The 16394-nt window shown below is 42.5% G+C and overlaps 4 protein-coding genes across 5 annotated transcripts in view; 2 read left to right on the top strand and 2 right to left on the bottom strand.

Moving 5' to 3' along the window:
* Nucleotides 1-2534, bottom strand: part of LOC108885269 (caskin-2-like) — a 37633-nt gene extending 35099 nt beyond the window's left edge. The window contains 1 exon segment of the mRNA XM_018679535.2: nucleotides 2429-2534. The gene's annotated coding sequence lies outside the window, so the exon portion shown is untranslated.
* A 2211-nt stretch (nucleotides 2535-4745) lies between these two features.
* wu:fb74b10 (uncharacterized) lies at nucleotides 4746-8034 on the top strand. The gene is made up of 5 exons (XM_018679544.1): nucleotides 4746-4958; nucleotides 5100-5269; nucleotides 5957-6218; nucleotides 6819-6988; nucleotides 7076-8034. The coding sequence occupies exons 1-5, from the start codon at nucleotides 4781-4783 to the stop codon at nucleotides 7541-7543; spliced, it is 1248 nt and encodes a 415-aa protein (XP_018535060.1). The 5' UTR covers nucleotides 4746-4780; the 3' UTR covers nucleotides 7544-8034.
* Nucleotides 8035-8293: 259 nt separating this feature from the next.
* LOC108885273 (zinc finger protein ZFP2) lies at nucleotides 8294-12416 on the bottom strand. 2 transcript variants are annotated; one of them, XM_018679543.2, is made up of 7 exons: nucleotides 12277-12416; nucleotides 11361-11532; nucleotides 11125-11213; nucleotides 10945-11040; nucleotides 10748-10858; nucleotides 10496-10619; nucleotides 8294-10410 (listed from the first exon to the last, which is right to left on the bottom strand). In XM_018679543.2, exons 2-7 carry the CDS (start codon nucleotides 11428-11430, stop codon nucleotides 8924-8926), a joined length of 1977 nt encoding a protein of 658 aa, XP_018535059.1. In that variant the 5' UTR covers nucleotides 11431-11532; nucleotides 12277-12416; the 3' UTR covers nucleotides 8294-8923. The 2 variants fall into 2 exon arrangements, with proteins under 2 accessions (XP_018535059.1, XP_050922233.1); XM_051066276.1 differs by lacking the exon at nucleotides 12277-12416 and having other exon boundaries at nucleotides 11330-11501.
* Nucleotides 12417-12435: 19 nt separating this feature from the next.
* mettl9 (methyltransferase like 9) lies at nucleotides 12436-16106 on the top strand. Its single transcript, XM_018679548.2, is given in 7 exon segments — nucleotides 12436-12602; nucleotides 12795-12956; nucleotides 13472-13662; nucleotides 13737-13869; nucleotides 13871-13947; nucleotides 14636-14820; nucleotides 14905-16106. Coding segments are annotated over 6 exon segments (903 nt in total). The 5' UTR covers nucleotides 12436-12602; nucleotides 12795-12860; the 3' UTR covers nucleotides 15126-16106.
* Nucleotides 16107-16394: the final 288 nt, after the last annotated feature.

Genomic DNA, 16394 nt, shown 5'->3' on the forward strand with positions numbered 1-16394 from the left:
ATTACTGACCAAAATCAAGTTGACCAAAAGTTTGTAGCACAGTGTCAATAACTGCCAAGAAACAGGCACTGAACTCTTCCTCAAATTTGTACTTTTCTTTCCTTATTCTTTGATGAGACCGTTTAATTTAAATCATAATTTGGCTGCTTGTGTTTGGACATTATTGTCTATATCTTTAAAAAAAGGACACAGATCATTTTGACTTGTGAGGCAGCATGCACAAGACCAGGACCCAGAGACTGATGCATGTGACTTTATCTTGACGTAATGTGTGTTTGTTTTCTCTGATCCAGGAAGCCTGGTCCCTCAGGAGCGTGCAGCTAATCTGTTACTCTTCCCGTGCAGGAATAAGGTCTCCATCCATTGATAACATCCCCCGAAATTCAAGGAAGCATCTTTTCAGTCAGGCCCTGTGTGGCACTCTGCCAGCTCATATCTTTGGAAAAGGTTGTTATTTTTCTCTCCAAGAAGGAAAGGGAGGCAGAGCTGCCCGCTGCTTCACAACCAATTTAGCTGAAATCCCAATCGCGTGGGACAACAAGTGAGGAAGCAGCACTAAAGGAACGTAAAAGAAGCAGGAGAAATGTTCTCAAACAGTGGTGAAACAGCCCCCTGGGTTTGTCTGTTTGTACCAGGGAGGCTGTTTCAGTGAGCCACACAGTCTCCAATTAGAACAGGAGGACACAGTGTGTAAAACACAGCCACAAAGCTGAGCTGAGAGCTGAGAGCTGTCTGTCTTCCCTCTGAGTGAGCAGTGACCATACAGTATTTGAACAGTTACACATCTTCCTATCCTCTGCATGGTGAAGAAAAACCTCTTTATGATTGCACTGCAACACAAGAACTCTCCAGGATGTAGGTACATGACCACCGAGCTCAGAGGATTCACCACGAGATGCAAACACCTGGTAAGACCTGAACCTGAAAGGGAGTTCAGGAACAAAAATCAAGCTTTATCAGAGGGAGAGAGGACAGTGTAGAGAAAAGCCACCACGTCAAACACAGTGGTGGTGAGATTTGGAGTTTTTAATCCAGTATTCGTGACTTTATTTCATATTGAATGACCTGAAGCACAGAGCTTGAAGCACAATAAAAGTCTAAGTGTCCAAATACTTAGAGTTTGGACTGAGGATAAACAATCCAGAAGTTCTGGGATTGAAAAAAGTCAGCTGAATTTGCAATTCTCAAAAGCATTATTATTCCCTTTGTCATCCCGACAGACATGACAAGCTCAGTAAAGTAAATATTCTTCTTCAGCAGCAGGTTCGTCTCGTCTTTGGTTGTGTTTGTGAGGCATAGCCCACGCTGCCTGGGTACACTTTGCAAGTCAAAAACATGAGTAGGCTATCTCGTCCACCAGCCTGTGTAGGGCTGATAGGACAGATAGTCCAGTTATTCCTCCGGACTGCTGCGTGACCATGCAGTGGTGTAGCCCAGCAGCAGATGCCAACGCATGTCTTTGCACTGACACATGATCTAAAACCAGCCAGGCACCTTGCCAGGCGGTAAACAACTGCACAGCCCTTCACTGACATGAGCCAGAATGTAAACAAGGAGTCCAACAAGAGCTCGTTAGCCTGAGTGTCAGTGGATGGAGCAGGAGTTAGATGGGGTTCGATGGAGAGACAGGACTAAGAAAGCTTAGAACAAATCCTTCAGTCAGGACTAGACTGTAAAAACATTACCATTAACAAATCCTTCTGTCTTAGATTATGTGTCAAAGTATTTACTATCATCAGGAGATGTTATATAAATGTTGAGTATGTTTTAAAGCATAAATTTCCTTTCTATTCCAAACCGAACCCCATTCTTCACTCTGTCAGTTTAATCCCATGTTGTTTGTCAGCAAATATACAGTCACTATAAAAAGATCTTTGAGTAATCATTACTGTTGCTATAAAAAAAAACTGCAATAACACCGTATTAACAGCTCGGGTTTTCTAATTAGCTCACTTATTACCCGAACTAACCGAGCAAGATGAAACAACTGCTCAAAGTTGAGGTTTATTTAAATGAGGAGCTGCCTGGTGAGTTTTTGACATGAATTTATCAGTTATCACATGTTCTGCTGTTTGTTCGTCAATATAAAAACAGAAATGACGGATTTTTTTGACAGTTTCTTTGAAGTATTGAGGATAACTGCGGAGACATGAGAGAAATTCAGCCGGTAAAACCCGGGAGAGCCGAGCTGCCTTCACGGACACATTCATTTAAAGCTCGGCCGCTGCCATATTCATCGTGTGATTCGTCTTAACGTGTCTCGTTTGCTAACTTGTCAGTCTCAGCTGTCAAGGTGTTCCGACGCTCGGTCACGTAAGTCCAAAAACACACGTCTCTCCATCTATAACGTGGCAGTTTCTGTACAACTCGTTCATAGTTTGCTTTTTAAAAAATAAATAAGTTTATAAAGAGGATGAAGCGCGCTCACCTGTTGTGGACGGTGCAGGGCAGGTGGTAACACACACATTTACCGGAGTTTAACTGCGGGAGGAGCGCCGGACAGCACGAGACCGAGGAGCCTGCGTCAAGCTGATTGCGTAAACACGTTCAACTTCCGCTTGTTACTTTCAAAATAAAGCTCGACTGATTAACGTTCCACAAAATATTAAAATATTGCTTCATTTTTTCCCCGTCTTTTTGGATGTTTGTTGTATTACTTGCCTCTCGGTGTTAACGAATTGTGTAAATACATAAAGTTTTAGCGTGAATATCTGAAACTATTGAGCATTAACCTCGTTGTAGCTTTGCCCGCCACTTACTTAATATTTTATTTTGAAGGCAACATTAAGTACTTTCTGCTAATATGGCGGCTCTTATCCTTAAATCTGACCAACTTTACAGAGACTTGTGGCTGATCTCTATTCCCGGATCCCACAGTCAGAATACAACTGAAGTTCAGAAACCAAGAGAAAAAGTCATTAATAAACAAATTCAGCCGATGTGAACATGTGGACTCTCTTTTTAGTCAAATGTTAAGGTTTTGTTGTATAACTGAAGAAACCTTTCTGGGTGGTATCAGTAAGAATGACATCCGTTAAATCCTGATGAATTATTGAGATCATTTCTTTCCAGCATTAAGGAAGATTAAACTGAGGCTTGTCTCCCAGGATGGGACCCCCTGGAGCCCCATCAGGACCCCCGGAGACCCTGACGAGGACTCCGGAGACAGCGTGGCTGTGTTGTGGCGACACCTGGTGGTTATAATATGGTACTGACACTAGTCGTCAGACAGTGTTTGCCTCTCTGTTCTTCTTTTACCATCCATCAAATATAAAATCAACTGCACATAGAGAAAAAAAATTAATAACGATAACGTCATTCTCGGGGGAGAGTTTTAAAACTTTTCATCTGCATTTGAATTTTTAGATTTTCTAATCTTCTTTTTTATAATCCAGGCTCAGAGGGATTTTGCTAATTCAGACTCTTTTAAAAAAAAAAAAAAAAACTTACTATACTACTTATAGTCTATAAATAGACCTCTTGCCCAATGTGTTGTCAAGCTATAAGACATACATGGAGAAGAAAAAAAGTATGGTAATGTGTTCATTTAATTCACTCGTCTCCATCTGTATGAATTAAGTCTTCGATGGCAAAATTATTTCAGTCAAAACCTCCTAATTCTTTGCCATCGTTTTGAGGCTTTTCATGTTTGTTTATTTAATGTGATGAGGCAGAAATGTACCAGCTCCAAAACTCTCCAGTCAGATAAGATTCAGAAAGCCTGAAGATGGTTCTAAGTTTTGGAGGTGAAAATTGTGAAGGACGACTTCACAAGACAGAAAGACTCAGTAGGGGTTTGGTTTTTTTTTTTTTTGTTTTTTTTGTATTTCATTATTTCAAAGTCCAGAATAGCTTCCTCTGGAGATTCCTCAGGAAAGTTAATATTTGGTTTCTTGGAGGAATTTCAAACAGCATATGTTCTATTATTCATAGATTTCTTTTAAAAACTCTTTCTGGTATGTCTTTGTTTGTGTTCCAGTTTTTCACCCAGTATTTCCCTCTGCAACAGCACAACATGAGCAGAGATCATTTTATTCACAAGGTCAGCAAAGAGTCCCAGTATATCCAGACATCGTGCAGTGCAGGGATGATAAGAAATATCAGTACATATGTTTTTATGAACTCAACAGCAAGTTTGCACCAACAGTCCCTGACCACAGGCTGTAAATAAATGACTTCCAACACAGTTTATAAAGACGAAACTCAGAATAAGGATAAAATACATCAAATATTAACACAATGGAAAAAAGCTAAGAACCTGAAGTTAAATCAACACCTCTCTGTGATCATATAAACTTAACCTTTTCATCATTTATTAATTTTTACAGGGCTTTTGCACATTTTTTTTTACAGGTGTTCATGTTATTTTGTCCATTCCCTGCAGGTGTACGTCTCTTACACACACACACACACACACACACACACATTACAGGTTTCAGTCTTAAACATTTGAGATTCAGTGATAATCTTTTAGTTGAACTATTTACCTTTACTTTATTCACTACAAAATAAACCAGAGTTCTTTGCTCAACTCTATAAATATCCAAATATCATTAATGTTAGAGTCCTGCTGAGTCTGTGTGTGACTCCACAGGGCGACGTGAAAACCACCAGGCAGCAGAGAACGTTTACCCCGCACACTACAGTGAGATCCAGGCCGGTGGTTGTAGCTGCTCCTTTGACCGCTAGGGGGCAGCGGTGCAGCAACCGGAAATGGACAAACACCAGAAGAAGAAAGACCGAGGCGGGACCGGAAGTCATTACAACAGTATTTTGAAACATGGCGGCGAACGATGTTTATACTGGTCGGATAAGATGGTCTGAGGATATGGAAGATTTACTTGTAGACTGGTGGCAGCAGTTTGAATGTTTGTACAACGTGTCGTCGGATACTTATCACAACAAAGCCGAGAAGGAGAGGTGCTGGGAGGAGATAGCGACGGCTCTGGATCTGCCCGGTGCGTGATGAGCGGACTGTACTTTACTGTGTGTTTGTGTGTGTGCTGGGAGAGAACACGGGAGAATAAATAATACATTATAGTTGTGACATGATGTCAGAGATCAGTTTCTGACAGCAGCGTTGTTTTCTTTGCTTGCAGTGGAGGAGGTGAAGGTGAGGGCGACCACTCTCAGGACTCAGTACTCCAGACTCCTGAAGCCGCTGCGCAGTGGGAGGAAGAGTAAAGCCATGACACCGAGGCAGAAGAGGATCCTGATGTCCCTGAGGTTCCTCAGAAAACACGTCGTCCCCCGCTCCACTGAAAGCGCCGTGAGTTATAGTAGTTCAACAAGAGATTTATTAGATTAACAAAGTGAGGAAAAGTTTACACTTTCTTCCAGACACTGATAGAAGACAGAAATCCTGGGTTTTTATATATCATGCAATGAACTATCACATCAAGAACACTTAAAAGCTGTGTGACAGATGCTCAGACATGTAACAGATCTGAGACCATACTCACAGAACAGATTAAAGATAACTGTAGCTTATAGTTTGGAAAAATGAAGTTGAAGAACTGAACGTGGTCAGTCTGTGAGCTTGTTAGGCAACCAGCAAAGACTCCAGGAAACCACTATGCCTGTCCAAGAAGTAGTCTGGCACATAACCTCTCTAAGATCTCCAACTTACCATTTTTACACCTAGGATTTTGTATGCATGGCTATGTTTCTCTGATTCCCCTTGTTTTCAGTGTTGGTGCTGAGTAAATGGTCTTCAGGCTGTAGCTTCATATTTACCAAACAAACATCTGGGGATAATCAATCATCTCATCTGAATCTCCACAAGAAAGCAGATAGGCACATTATGAGAATGTTAACTGAGTTTGTAGATGCTGAACAACACTAATCTGTGGTTTTGGAAAAAGGCTAACTTCCCACCTGTCTGATCACTATTATTATTTATTTTAATCTAATAAACCCACTATGAAACCTAACACACACATTATCTGTTTTACAGCTTGACCAGTCAGAGCAGAACAGTGATGACGGCGACCCAGAGAGCACAGCTCTCTCCCTGGACCTTGACTCTGGCAGGTCACACTCACCTGCTGAGAGTGCTGCTAATGCTCGGACCACCTGGACTGTGGAAAAAGAAGACAGGTTTTTAGAACTGTGGCAGCAACACGAATGTTTGTACAACTTGTCTGCTGACAAGTTTTACGACAAGATGGAGAGGGAAAAGAAATGGGCTGAAATCGCTGCCCTTTTGGAGCTTCCAGGTGAGAAGGTGTCTTGGAGTTATGCTTTAAAGACCCAGATGCAGGTGTTTGTACTGACAGTATGATTTCAGGTTTAATGAATGTTTTCTCTCCCTGTGGAGAAACTCAGTCTGTCTGTAAATGACTTGTACGACAGGTCTGGACCACTTACTGTCATACCACACATTCTTTTAAATCACTCGTACATGCCGCTTCAATCTGATCATATGACTTCTCGTATGAGGCCCATTGTATTTCCTCCTCTGTAGACTGTGAGGTAGTACACATTCATGCCAGTGTTTTCACACTTTAGAGGCGGCTGTAACACACCAAGATATGCCGCAATGAGCCAACAAAGACAGGGAATAAGATGACTGCTGTAAACATGGATGTAGACTGTGTTTTCAAGGTTTCAAAGTATTCATAAAATTAGCTTTCAAAATGTTTTATGTAGATAGAAATACATTCCACACATTTGTTAGACTTCAAGGATACACAGTGTGTTTAGGTGAGTAACACAAGAACGCCACACAGGGCACCTTTAAATCTATTGTTGGTGCAGATTACTGCAGCTGAAATGTGGAGGTGGATGTTTTGTGTCCTCATTTTTGTGGCTTGCAGTTGAGGATGTAAAGACGAGGGCCTGCACACTACGGACTCAGTATTCCAGACTGGTGAAACCACAGGGTTCTGGGAGGAAAAAAAAGCCCTTGACCCTGAGACAGAAGAGGATCCTGAGGTCCTGTGAATTCCTCAAAAAACACATCAGCCATCGCTCCACTGAAAGCAACGTGGGTGTTACCTTTAAAATAGCCTGTGATAAGTGGTTTACATTTGACCAAATCTGATGTCTAATGTATTCATAATCTGTGTTACAGCTCAAAGAGTCAATAAAAGATGAGCCGAGGACACAGGAGGACAGCAGTGACAGCGAGCCTGAGAATACAGCTCTGTCCCAGGACCTTGACGGTGGGGCGTCACCTTCACCCACTGAGAGCTCCTCCGTTTCACCTCCTCCTCCTCAGCTTGCCAGAAAACATTCCAAAAACCAAAACAGCAATGACATGGACACGCAGAAAATTGCTCTGCTGCAGCACATGATAGATGTTATTCAGGAGACAAGCAGGGAGCCACAGAGAGACTGTGAGGACTCGTTTGGTGTCACTGTCGCAATGGAACTGAAGAGGATACGAAACCCCACGCTGAGGAATAGAGTCAAAAGACAAATAATGACTATACTGTATGATGCTCTTGACTCTGAGCAGGCGACAGATCCAGTATTGTACCAGTCCTCGCACAGTTTCCCAAGGGACGATGCCCACTCCATAACTGTGGTCATACCTTAACATCTCACCTGTATGAGACAGAAGGACGTGAAATTAAGCAACATACATGTATGTTTAATCGTCTCGTTGTCTTAAAGTCCTAAATCATTTTGTTACGTTTTCCACTACCTTTTGTTTATATTGAAATATATACAGTAACAACACTGTGTGGCATTTACCTTCACAGCAGCTGACTGATATTTGAGCATCAGCACTGCAAGGAGGTGTAGAGTCAGCAGGTGTGGTGGTGCTGCTGTGATCAAACTGTGTATCTGTGTGGATATAAGTGTGGATAACACATCTAGCTTTCAGTTGGAGAGCTGCTGCTAACAGCTAGTGATAGCTAGCAGGTGTTGGATAGTGAGCTTTGCTGGTGCTGGTTGGTGGACATTTGAACTTTTGTTTCCCTCTAATCCCAGTCTTTATGCTAGGCTAAGATAAAACAGTCGATTTGTTGGGCCAGTTTCCACGAGGAAGAAGAATGCGTGGATTAAAACTCTCTTAATTTTTAATCTCTAATTTTGCTGCCTTTATTTTTGATACTTCTTAAAACTGCCCGTGATGACTCTGACTACTACTGAGCTTCTCTTTTCAAACACTAGTAATTAAGTGACAGTAATGCATTGGTGCCTCTTGAATGTGTTTAACATCCCATAAACATCAAACAATATTGATAAGACTAAATTGACAGCTTATTTTCAAAGTTCTTTTTTCACTCGTGATAGATTTGTGATACTTACCAAAGAAAACCGAAAAAACAGACAAATAAAATCAAAGTGCATAAAATTTAATGACATTTCTTTACATGAGCTTTCACAAGTTCCGGTCGACTGAAGGCTGTTTCACAGACAGAACATTTATAGGGTTTCTCTCCTGTATGGGTCATCTGGTGTCTCTTCAAAATCCCTGCGCTTTTGAAACATTTGGCACAAGTTGGACATTTATAGGGCTTTTCCCCCGTATGCATCCTCATATGTGCAGTGAGGTAATAAGACTGAACAAAGCCCTTGCCACATTGCTGACATGTGAAAGGCCTTTCTCCGGTGTGATAGCGAGTGTGTATTTTCAGCTCTGAAGCTGACCTGAAACTCTTGCTGCACTCACTGCATGAGTACGGCCTTTCCTCTGTGTGGGTCAGATCGTGTCTTGTCAGCGAGCTCACACTTCGGAACAGGTTACCACAGTGGGAGCATGGGTAGCGCACGCCTGTGTGGAGTTTTGCCACGTGGAGGTCCTAAGCTTCTTTTAAGAGCGTAAGCCTTTCCGCAGTGCTCGCAGCAGAAGCGTTTTTCCTCTGCGCTGCTGTGGCAACACAGCCTGTGGATTCTCAGGGCAGCGTTGGACTTGCAGCCTTTCCCGCAATCCCAGCAGAGGAATGGAGCCTCTTTAGTATGAGTCCGATCATGTAGCGTCAGAGCAGATGCGTAAACTGAATGCTTTCGGACACTTGGGACACTTGAAGGGAAGATTCCCTGTGTGGAACCTCTCGTGCCTGATCAGACCTCGGAGATCAGTATAAGTTCGTTCACACATAGAGCATGGAAAAGGTCCTCTGAAATCATGCACTTCAACGTAATGCTGGTTAAGGTCTATGAAGCCTTTGAAAATCTCACCACACTTGGTACAAGGACGAGGTTTGTGTCTCAGATTATGGGTTTCAAGTCTTGCTGTATCTGGGAATGACCTGTTGCATTCCACACAGTGCAGTGACGGTTCAGCAGGTTTGTCTTTATTTGTCTTTTTGGACTTGAAACCCTTGGAGTTCTTGCCCCTGTGACTGACCTGATGAGGTCTGTGGCTCTGCTCCTTTACATCCCCTGACTGGACTTTGGCACTGAATGTTTCGCTTGTGGCATTTTGTACTCCCTCACCAGAGGGAGACTCCTCTTCTTTCTGATTTACCAGACATTCCTTTTCAATCCTACCGTCTGTAGGTTGACTTCCAACTTGGCCACAAACTTCCCCCTGCTTTGGGTCTTGACTGTTTTTATCTGAGAGGTTCTGAGGCTTTGGCGCAGTGATTCGGCACACATTCAACTCATGTCTCTTCAGGTCAAACGGGAACTGAAATAGTTTCTTACACTGCAAACACTGGAAAGGTCGCTCCCCCGTATGAGTTCTCTGATGCCGTCTCATATCTGACGCACGACTGTAAGTCTTACCACATGTGGGACAAGTCTTGCTGGTTGACAGAACCTGTGGGCTCTTTTTGGTCAGCTCATTTTTGGATGCTGCTGAAATGTTTTTCATCTTTAGACTTTGGCACTGGTTGACTGCTCTTGGGGGTTCGATCACAACAGGTGCATACAGCACAGGTGATAGAATCACATTAGATATATCGTCATCAGTTACTGTGCTGGTATTGACCTCCTCGCTCTCTTCTTTTGTGCAACTGTTGGTCTCACTGGGGCTCAAGACTTTGTAAATACTGTGATCTGTGGTTCTGACTAATACCTGAACATGCTCGTCCTCTCTAACATCCATCACCGAGTCTCCAACAGAGGGCTTGTTCTCTGTGCTAACAGATTCCTCTGCAAGAATTTCAACATTATAACCAACACAAGTGTCTAAACCCATCTTATCCCCCTCCAAAGACTCAACACTGTATGAAATCTCATCGTCTAGTCTTTGATCCCTGTTGAATACAGACTGATTCTTCACACTGCTGGTTTCAGTCGCTCTCATTTTCGGTTCGTCACTCTCCGTCTTTGCATTTCCTACGTGTTTTCTCAACGTGACAGTCTCTCCTGTTAGTTCCTTATTGAATGCATCCATGTAATCACTTAAGACATTTGCATCTAATACTCTCTCCTCTTCTTCTGTTAGAGCTGTTGACATAGGTGGCAGACAGAGAGCTGAACAAATGTTGGCACCAACTGTTGGATTATCTGAAAAATTGAAACAGATGGTGACTGGTATATAATACTGTTGCAATGAATGCAAATTTCCATCCAGACTGTACTGCATTCTTACCATTCTCATTTAGTTGACTGAGACCTTTTTGATATTCCAGAAGACATTTAAGTTCCTGAGATGGACAGAAAGACTCCATACATTCTGACAGCACTGAAGGCACGTCGCTGATCATCCAGGCAACCTGCTCAAGAGAAAGGTACATCAACGAAACTCTTAAACATTCTGGGAAAAGGTTTACTTCTTCTCTTTCAGAGAGGGAGATGAGAAGCTCCAATGAATAACTCCCCCTAAAACAACAGTGTCATTTACCTGTTTAAGATCTGGTACACTAAGCAGCTTGTCAAGCTGCAGGAGGAGTATCTCCACGAGCATCTGTATATCGTCACAATACCTGGCTCCAAATCTCACTGGGAAAACATCCTGAAATTGAACAAGCGACATGAAGGACACTGTTCAACAGTTACCATCAGAAATGATCATGAAAACACAAATCCTGAAACACTGACCCGGAAGAAGTGCTGCCTCTCCTCGTGGTCTTCAATAAGGGTGTGAATAAGACCAGGGAGGTTTGATGCAGAAGATCCATCGTCTTTATCGCTTATCTGGGATGTGATATAACAGCTGTTAGCTCTAGTTTCCATGTAATGACTGTTACCATACAGAGGATGAAATACACAGGAATGTACCTCTGTGTTCCATAGTGAAGTGATTATATCCAGGTGTGGCTGAATGGTCGGTCTATCGTCTGCTCTGTGCGACACAGCTCCAGGATCAACTAAAACCAAGAAAAAATACAAGTTGTAAAGCTTCAGTCTTACATAAAATACTGAGTAAATGTTGCAAGGAGTAACTCAATGGCTCAATATTTAATATTCCTTCCTCATATAATACCTGGGCCCGAAGGCCAAGGCTCAGCAAACACCTCTGTCTGCGATTAAGCAGCTCTGGGACAGTTTCAGTGATGGCTGTAACGAAGTCATCCAGCAGCCCATAATCAGCCACAGCTCTCTGCTGCACAGTTTCCCAGACCGCTGCAGAGAGCAGCCGAAGAGGCGGGACCAGGAGGCGGAGACAGGACAGGGGCAGAGGAGGGTCTAGATAATGACAGAGCAGTGATCTGAGTTGTTTAACAATTAAAGATGCCGGTAATAGAGAAGATAATCATTTGTTGATACAGGAAAAATGAGCCATGACAAATAGACAAGCAGGAGAATAGACCAGCCGCTCTCTAATGTTATGCAAATACGATTTAAAAGGTTGATGTCCCATTTGTAGAGCATAATTTACTCAAGCATTTCGTCTGTTAAATTCGGCAGATATTATATTCCCATAGCACTTTATATTAATTAGATAGAAATTGCGTTATACTGCTCGTTGCAGCCCTCAGCAAAGTATTCGCAACTTTTTATTGTAACAAGTGATTTTCATCGCATGGTAACCAAGCCGAATTCCATAATCAAATCAGACAGACCTTGCGTATTATTTCAGGAGCCATATATCGACGTCTATAAGGAACTACGCCTTAATTTGATGAATTATGAACGGAGTTCGGTGTGTCAATCGGTTAATTGATGGACGCAGGGTAACGTAACCGTTTGACTGTCCAGTCTAAACAAAGCAAACAGCCGTATTCAACACACGTACTTAGCCTGAGGACACATATGGAGCAAAGATACTTTCGGGTGTTCAGTCTTTTGTTGAATATGTGACAGTACGGAGAGAAAACGACAAACATTACAAACGCAACGTAAATTCATCAGGATATTTTAGATGTTATGGAACGAGGCCACGGCGATTAAAAGCGAAACGAATTATTTCAGGCGGAACATGACTGGTACCTTTCTTCTCAGAGATATGATGCATATTTCGGCTTCACCACAGCCACGACTTCTTCTTTAAAACACTCAGAACAGAAATAAATGCTGAGTTTGCGGTTGGAATCGAACAGCGGGGAGGTATTTCTCTTGTTTCCCGGGGGACACATTTAGCGGTAACTCAGGAAGTGCGGAATATGCGGATCTGAGTTTCTGTTGATATAATGGGCAGATTCCACACAGGTGAAAGACTGTCTGGATCCTTGTAACAAATAATCAGACAATGGATTCAAGGGACTAAGATGGCGAGTAAATAGCGGCTGGTTTTCTTAAATCCACCGCACCCTCAGGTTTGTTTGTTTGTTGTCTTGGAACTGGAGACATGTCCCGGCGTGTCACTTTACAATTGGCTGCCATTACCTCCTTTATCATCTAATATTAACCACATCTCTCTGGCCAGTCTGTTCGCCTCCTCACGACTGCAGCCGCTGCCTGTCAGCCTTTTCTGCTCAGAGTTGTTGTCCATTATGTGTCATCTACAGCTGAGGACACTGATTTTTGTTGCCTGGGTGCTGGGCTACGTCGCCTTTCTGCTTTCCATCAGAAGGATGTGGACCGGGAAATACGTCCGTAGTCCGCTTGTCCGTTCACTGTTTGTGAACATGGTGAGCGAGAGCGAGGCTGCCGCGTCTGAGACACAAGAGGTATGAATGATTAAATATCAGGTAGATGAACTTTGCAGGGTCACACACTTTGTACCCGTTTTGAGAGACTAACTATATTTCATGCCTCTGTGAAGACTAGACTAAGATGTGTGTGTGTTTTTCCAATAACCAAGCTTTACAGATTAGACTTGTCAATATTTCCAATGGAAGTTGGTGTGAGAGTGTCCATACTGGTGCTTATCCTGGAATTATCTGTCTTTTCTGTATCACAGTTTCTTTTTACTTAATAAACTGATATTAATATGTTTGAAATAAGTTCATATTGATTATCAGATATCCACTGTGCTGATTTGCCTCACTGGGTAATATAATAAGCTGACATTTAATTATAACTATTTGTTGGCAGTCTGCAGGAAAGGTTTGATCGTCATTTAAACCATGAGAGTACTTAGTGTTTAGTAACTCCTGTCCAAGTCTCCCTTTAGAAAAGTTTCTACAATTCACTCTCTCTTTTAAATTTCAACTGTCATGTTTGTTTTTCCTTTTTCTCTCAGTGGTACCGGTGCTGTCCCGACCTGCTGGGAGAATCAGTGCGGCCCCTGTTTGTCCAGAGCCACCTGGACTCAGGTACCAAGGCTTTCCTCAAGCGGAGTGTGGAGAAGTCCGGCTGGTTGTTCACCCAGCTCTACCATTCTTTCGTATCAACAGTCCTCAGCCCTGTGGTCTCACGCACCTCCATCAATGGGTCAGTAGTGCAGACACATCTCTGCCCCTGGTTCATCAGGAGTGTTCCTTCATGTCATGTGTTTTCTGTCTCAGGTTTCTGGGCCGAGGCTCTATGTTCGTGTTTTCTGCGGAGCAGTTCCAGCGGCTGCTCCAGATCGGGCCGGAGTGGAGGGCAGAGAGACTCCTGGACCTCGGAGCCGGGGATGGAGGTGTCACAGAGGTGATGGGCAGCTCATTTCAAAGAGATCTATGCAACTGAAGTCTCATTACCAATGACGTGGCATCTTCAGAGGAGGAACTACAAGTGAGTAAGCTTCTCTGTTTGATTTTGTTTGGGTGGCTTGGTGCTCCAGGCACACATTCAAATCTGGATGGAATAAGTCCTGCAAAGTATTAGAGATTTAATTCATTAGAGAATAAAAACAGTGTTGAGTGTTCTCAGATTTTCTCAGAGATATGACTCAGAAAAGCAACGCTGTACTTTGTAAACACCTTTGTTTATGTGCTTTCTCGGTGTAGGATAAAGGACATTCCACAGCACTAATTCTATCAGCCCAACAACAGAGTGATATTGTACTCACGACTTTGCTGCTCTGAGTTTTGTCCCCATACTTAATGAACAGATGTATTACACTCCCAGCTCTACTGCTCTCAGCCTCCGTCTAACAGAGAGATGGTTTTCACTCACTAATTAAATCCAGGTGCTTCTACTTTGCTGTTAATTGTTGATTATATTCAGCATTTCCTGTAGGTATTTCAAATTAAAAGCTTACCTGGAACAGCAGGGATTATCTCCTCTGAGCTGTTGGAAGGCTTTTAATTTGAAACATCTGTGTAAGAAGAGTTGAGTTTCATTGACTAATTTAGCAGAGCAGCATTTCTTTTAAAAAGAGAAACTCAGAGCAGCAACTTTTTAACCCTAAAAGTTGGACTGAGCCCCGTCCTGAAAACATACACCTTCCTCTCTGTCTGTGTCGTGCTGTCATGCTCAGAGTGCTGGGTATAGACGAGTGGCAGCAGACTGGTTTCCACTATGACGTGATCAGCTGTCTGAACCTGCTGGATCGTTGCAACGATCCTCTACATCTCCTGCGGGACATCAAGAAGTCGCTGGTTCCCAACACAGGGAGACTCATCCTGGCTGCTGTTCTTCCCTTCCAGCCATACGTGGAAGTCGGTCAGTTGGGATTCAGTGCGTCACGCTTATAAATACTGATAGAATTCAGCCTGTTTCATCACTGTGTGTGTTTTTTTCTCACAGGAGGACAATGGCAACGTCCCAAAGAACACCTAAAAATAAAAGGAAAGACGTGGGAGGAGCAAGTAACCAACCTGTCCAATGAGGTTTTCCGGAGGGTGGGGTTTGAGGTGGAGGCCGTGACCCGGTTGCCATACCTCTGCGAGGGGGACATGTATAACGATTACTATGTTCTTGATGATGCAGTTTTTGTTCTTAAGGCCTCTGAAGAGTCTGCTCAGTGAATCCCACGCTGTGGGGCTGAAGCCCTGAACTGCAATTTTCATCAGCTTCATTCAGAAAACACAGTATTTCTGACTTGTTTAGAAACAGTGAGTCAGGTGTGAAGCTCAGGTACTGTAGCTCCCACATTTACCAGCCATCTTGTGTGACAGTGATACCTTTTGAGCAAAAAATAAGTGAATGGCAGTTTGCCTCTATTGAAATGCCATTGAAGATCACATCTTCTAAAACATATCATTATGTTATAGCTGTTTGTTCTATGAAGTCTGTTGTTTGTGAGAAGTGTTTACTGTCACTGTGTCATCATTCTCTAAGAATCATAGTTGAATCATGTTAAATTTGTACTTTGATTATTTCTGTGTCTAAAGCAAAGGACCAGTGTAAGCACACACTTGAAGAACAAATCTGAATCAGACTCCTTGTGTTTAAATATTACTTTTTTTTTACTTGCTATTAGTGAAAACAAAGGTGAAATGAGGCCTTCTTAAAGTGAGCCTGTGTGACTCATGTTAAATAACGGTTACTGTCGCCACAGGTGACATTAAACACAGTCAGTTGACCTATTGCTGATATGAAAAGTACTCATTAGACCAGCTTTTATGATGAAACAGTGTAATTGTAGCACAAGTAGAAAAAAAGCCATAAAGTCACAAAACTGACTCAGTAATGTCAGTTACACAGCAGCATCTAGCTAAAGTTTGCTAGCATTAGCTAACATTAGCCACCTGGTCATACCAGACTGATTAAGGCTGTAGCAGCAAAACCACTGAGTGTACTGAATTGACCATGGGTGTGTTTTATGCTTATGAACTTTTTATTTCTAAGAGAAAGACAGTGTTAATTCTTTCAAAAGTTACATGGTCTCGCTTTAAATCAGTGTTGTGCACACCAGACTACTCAAAATGTGCCACAATTAATGCACTATTTGTATTGAAAGACTGTCATATGGACTCCAGAATAAAAACTATCAATTATTTTCTGTATTTCTGTTTTTGGCTCATGTCACTGATTGAATGTGATGTGTCGTCACTTTCATCCACTTCACTTTTTCACAGGGAGAGAAAGTTTTTCTTAGACCTTTGACTTACTGATGTGATGTGGAGCTCAGCCCACCTGGAAACTGTCAAAACACAATGATGTGTACTGTGTGAGTTTTTGCTCACACAGTACACTTCGCTACACTTCTGTAATGAAAAAAATAACTTATATTTATTTTAGTTTAAGTTAAACTGCGTGGAATATTTTCCCCACATAGCTGAGTATTTACTAGT

Source organism: Lates calcarifer, linkage group LG23, assembly GCF_001640805.2.
Source record: "Lates calcarifer isolate ASB-BC8 linkage group LG23, TLL_Latcal_v3, whole genome shotgun sequence".
NCBI lineage: Eukaryota > Metazoa > Chordata > Actinopteri > Centropomidae > Lates > Lates calcarifer.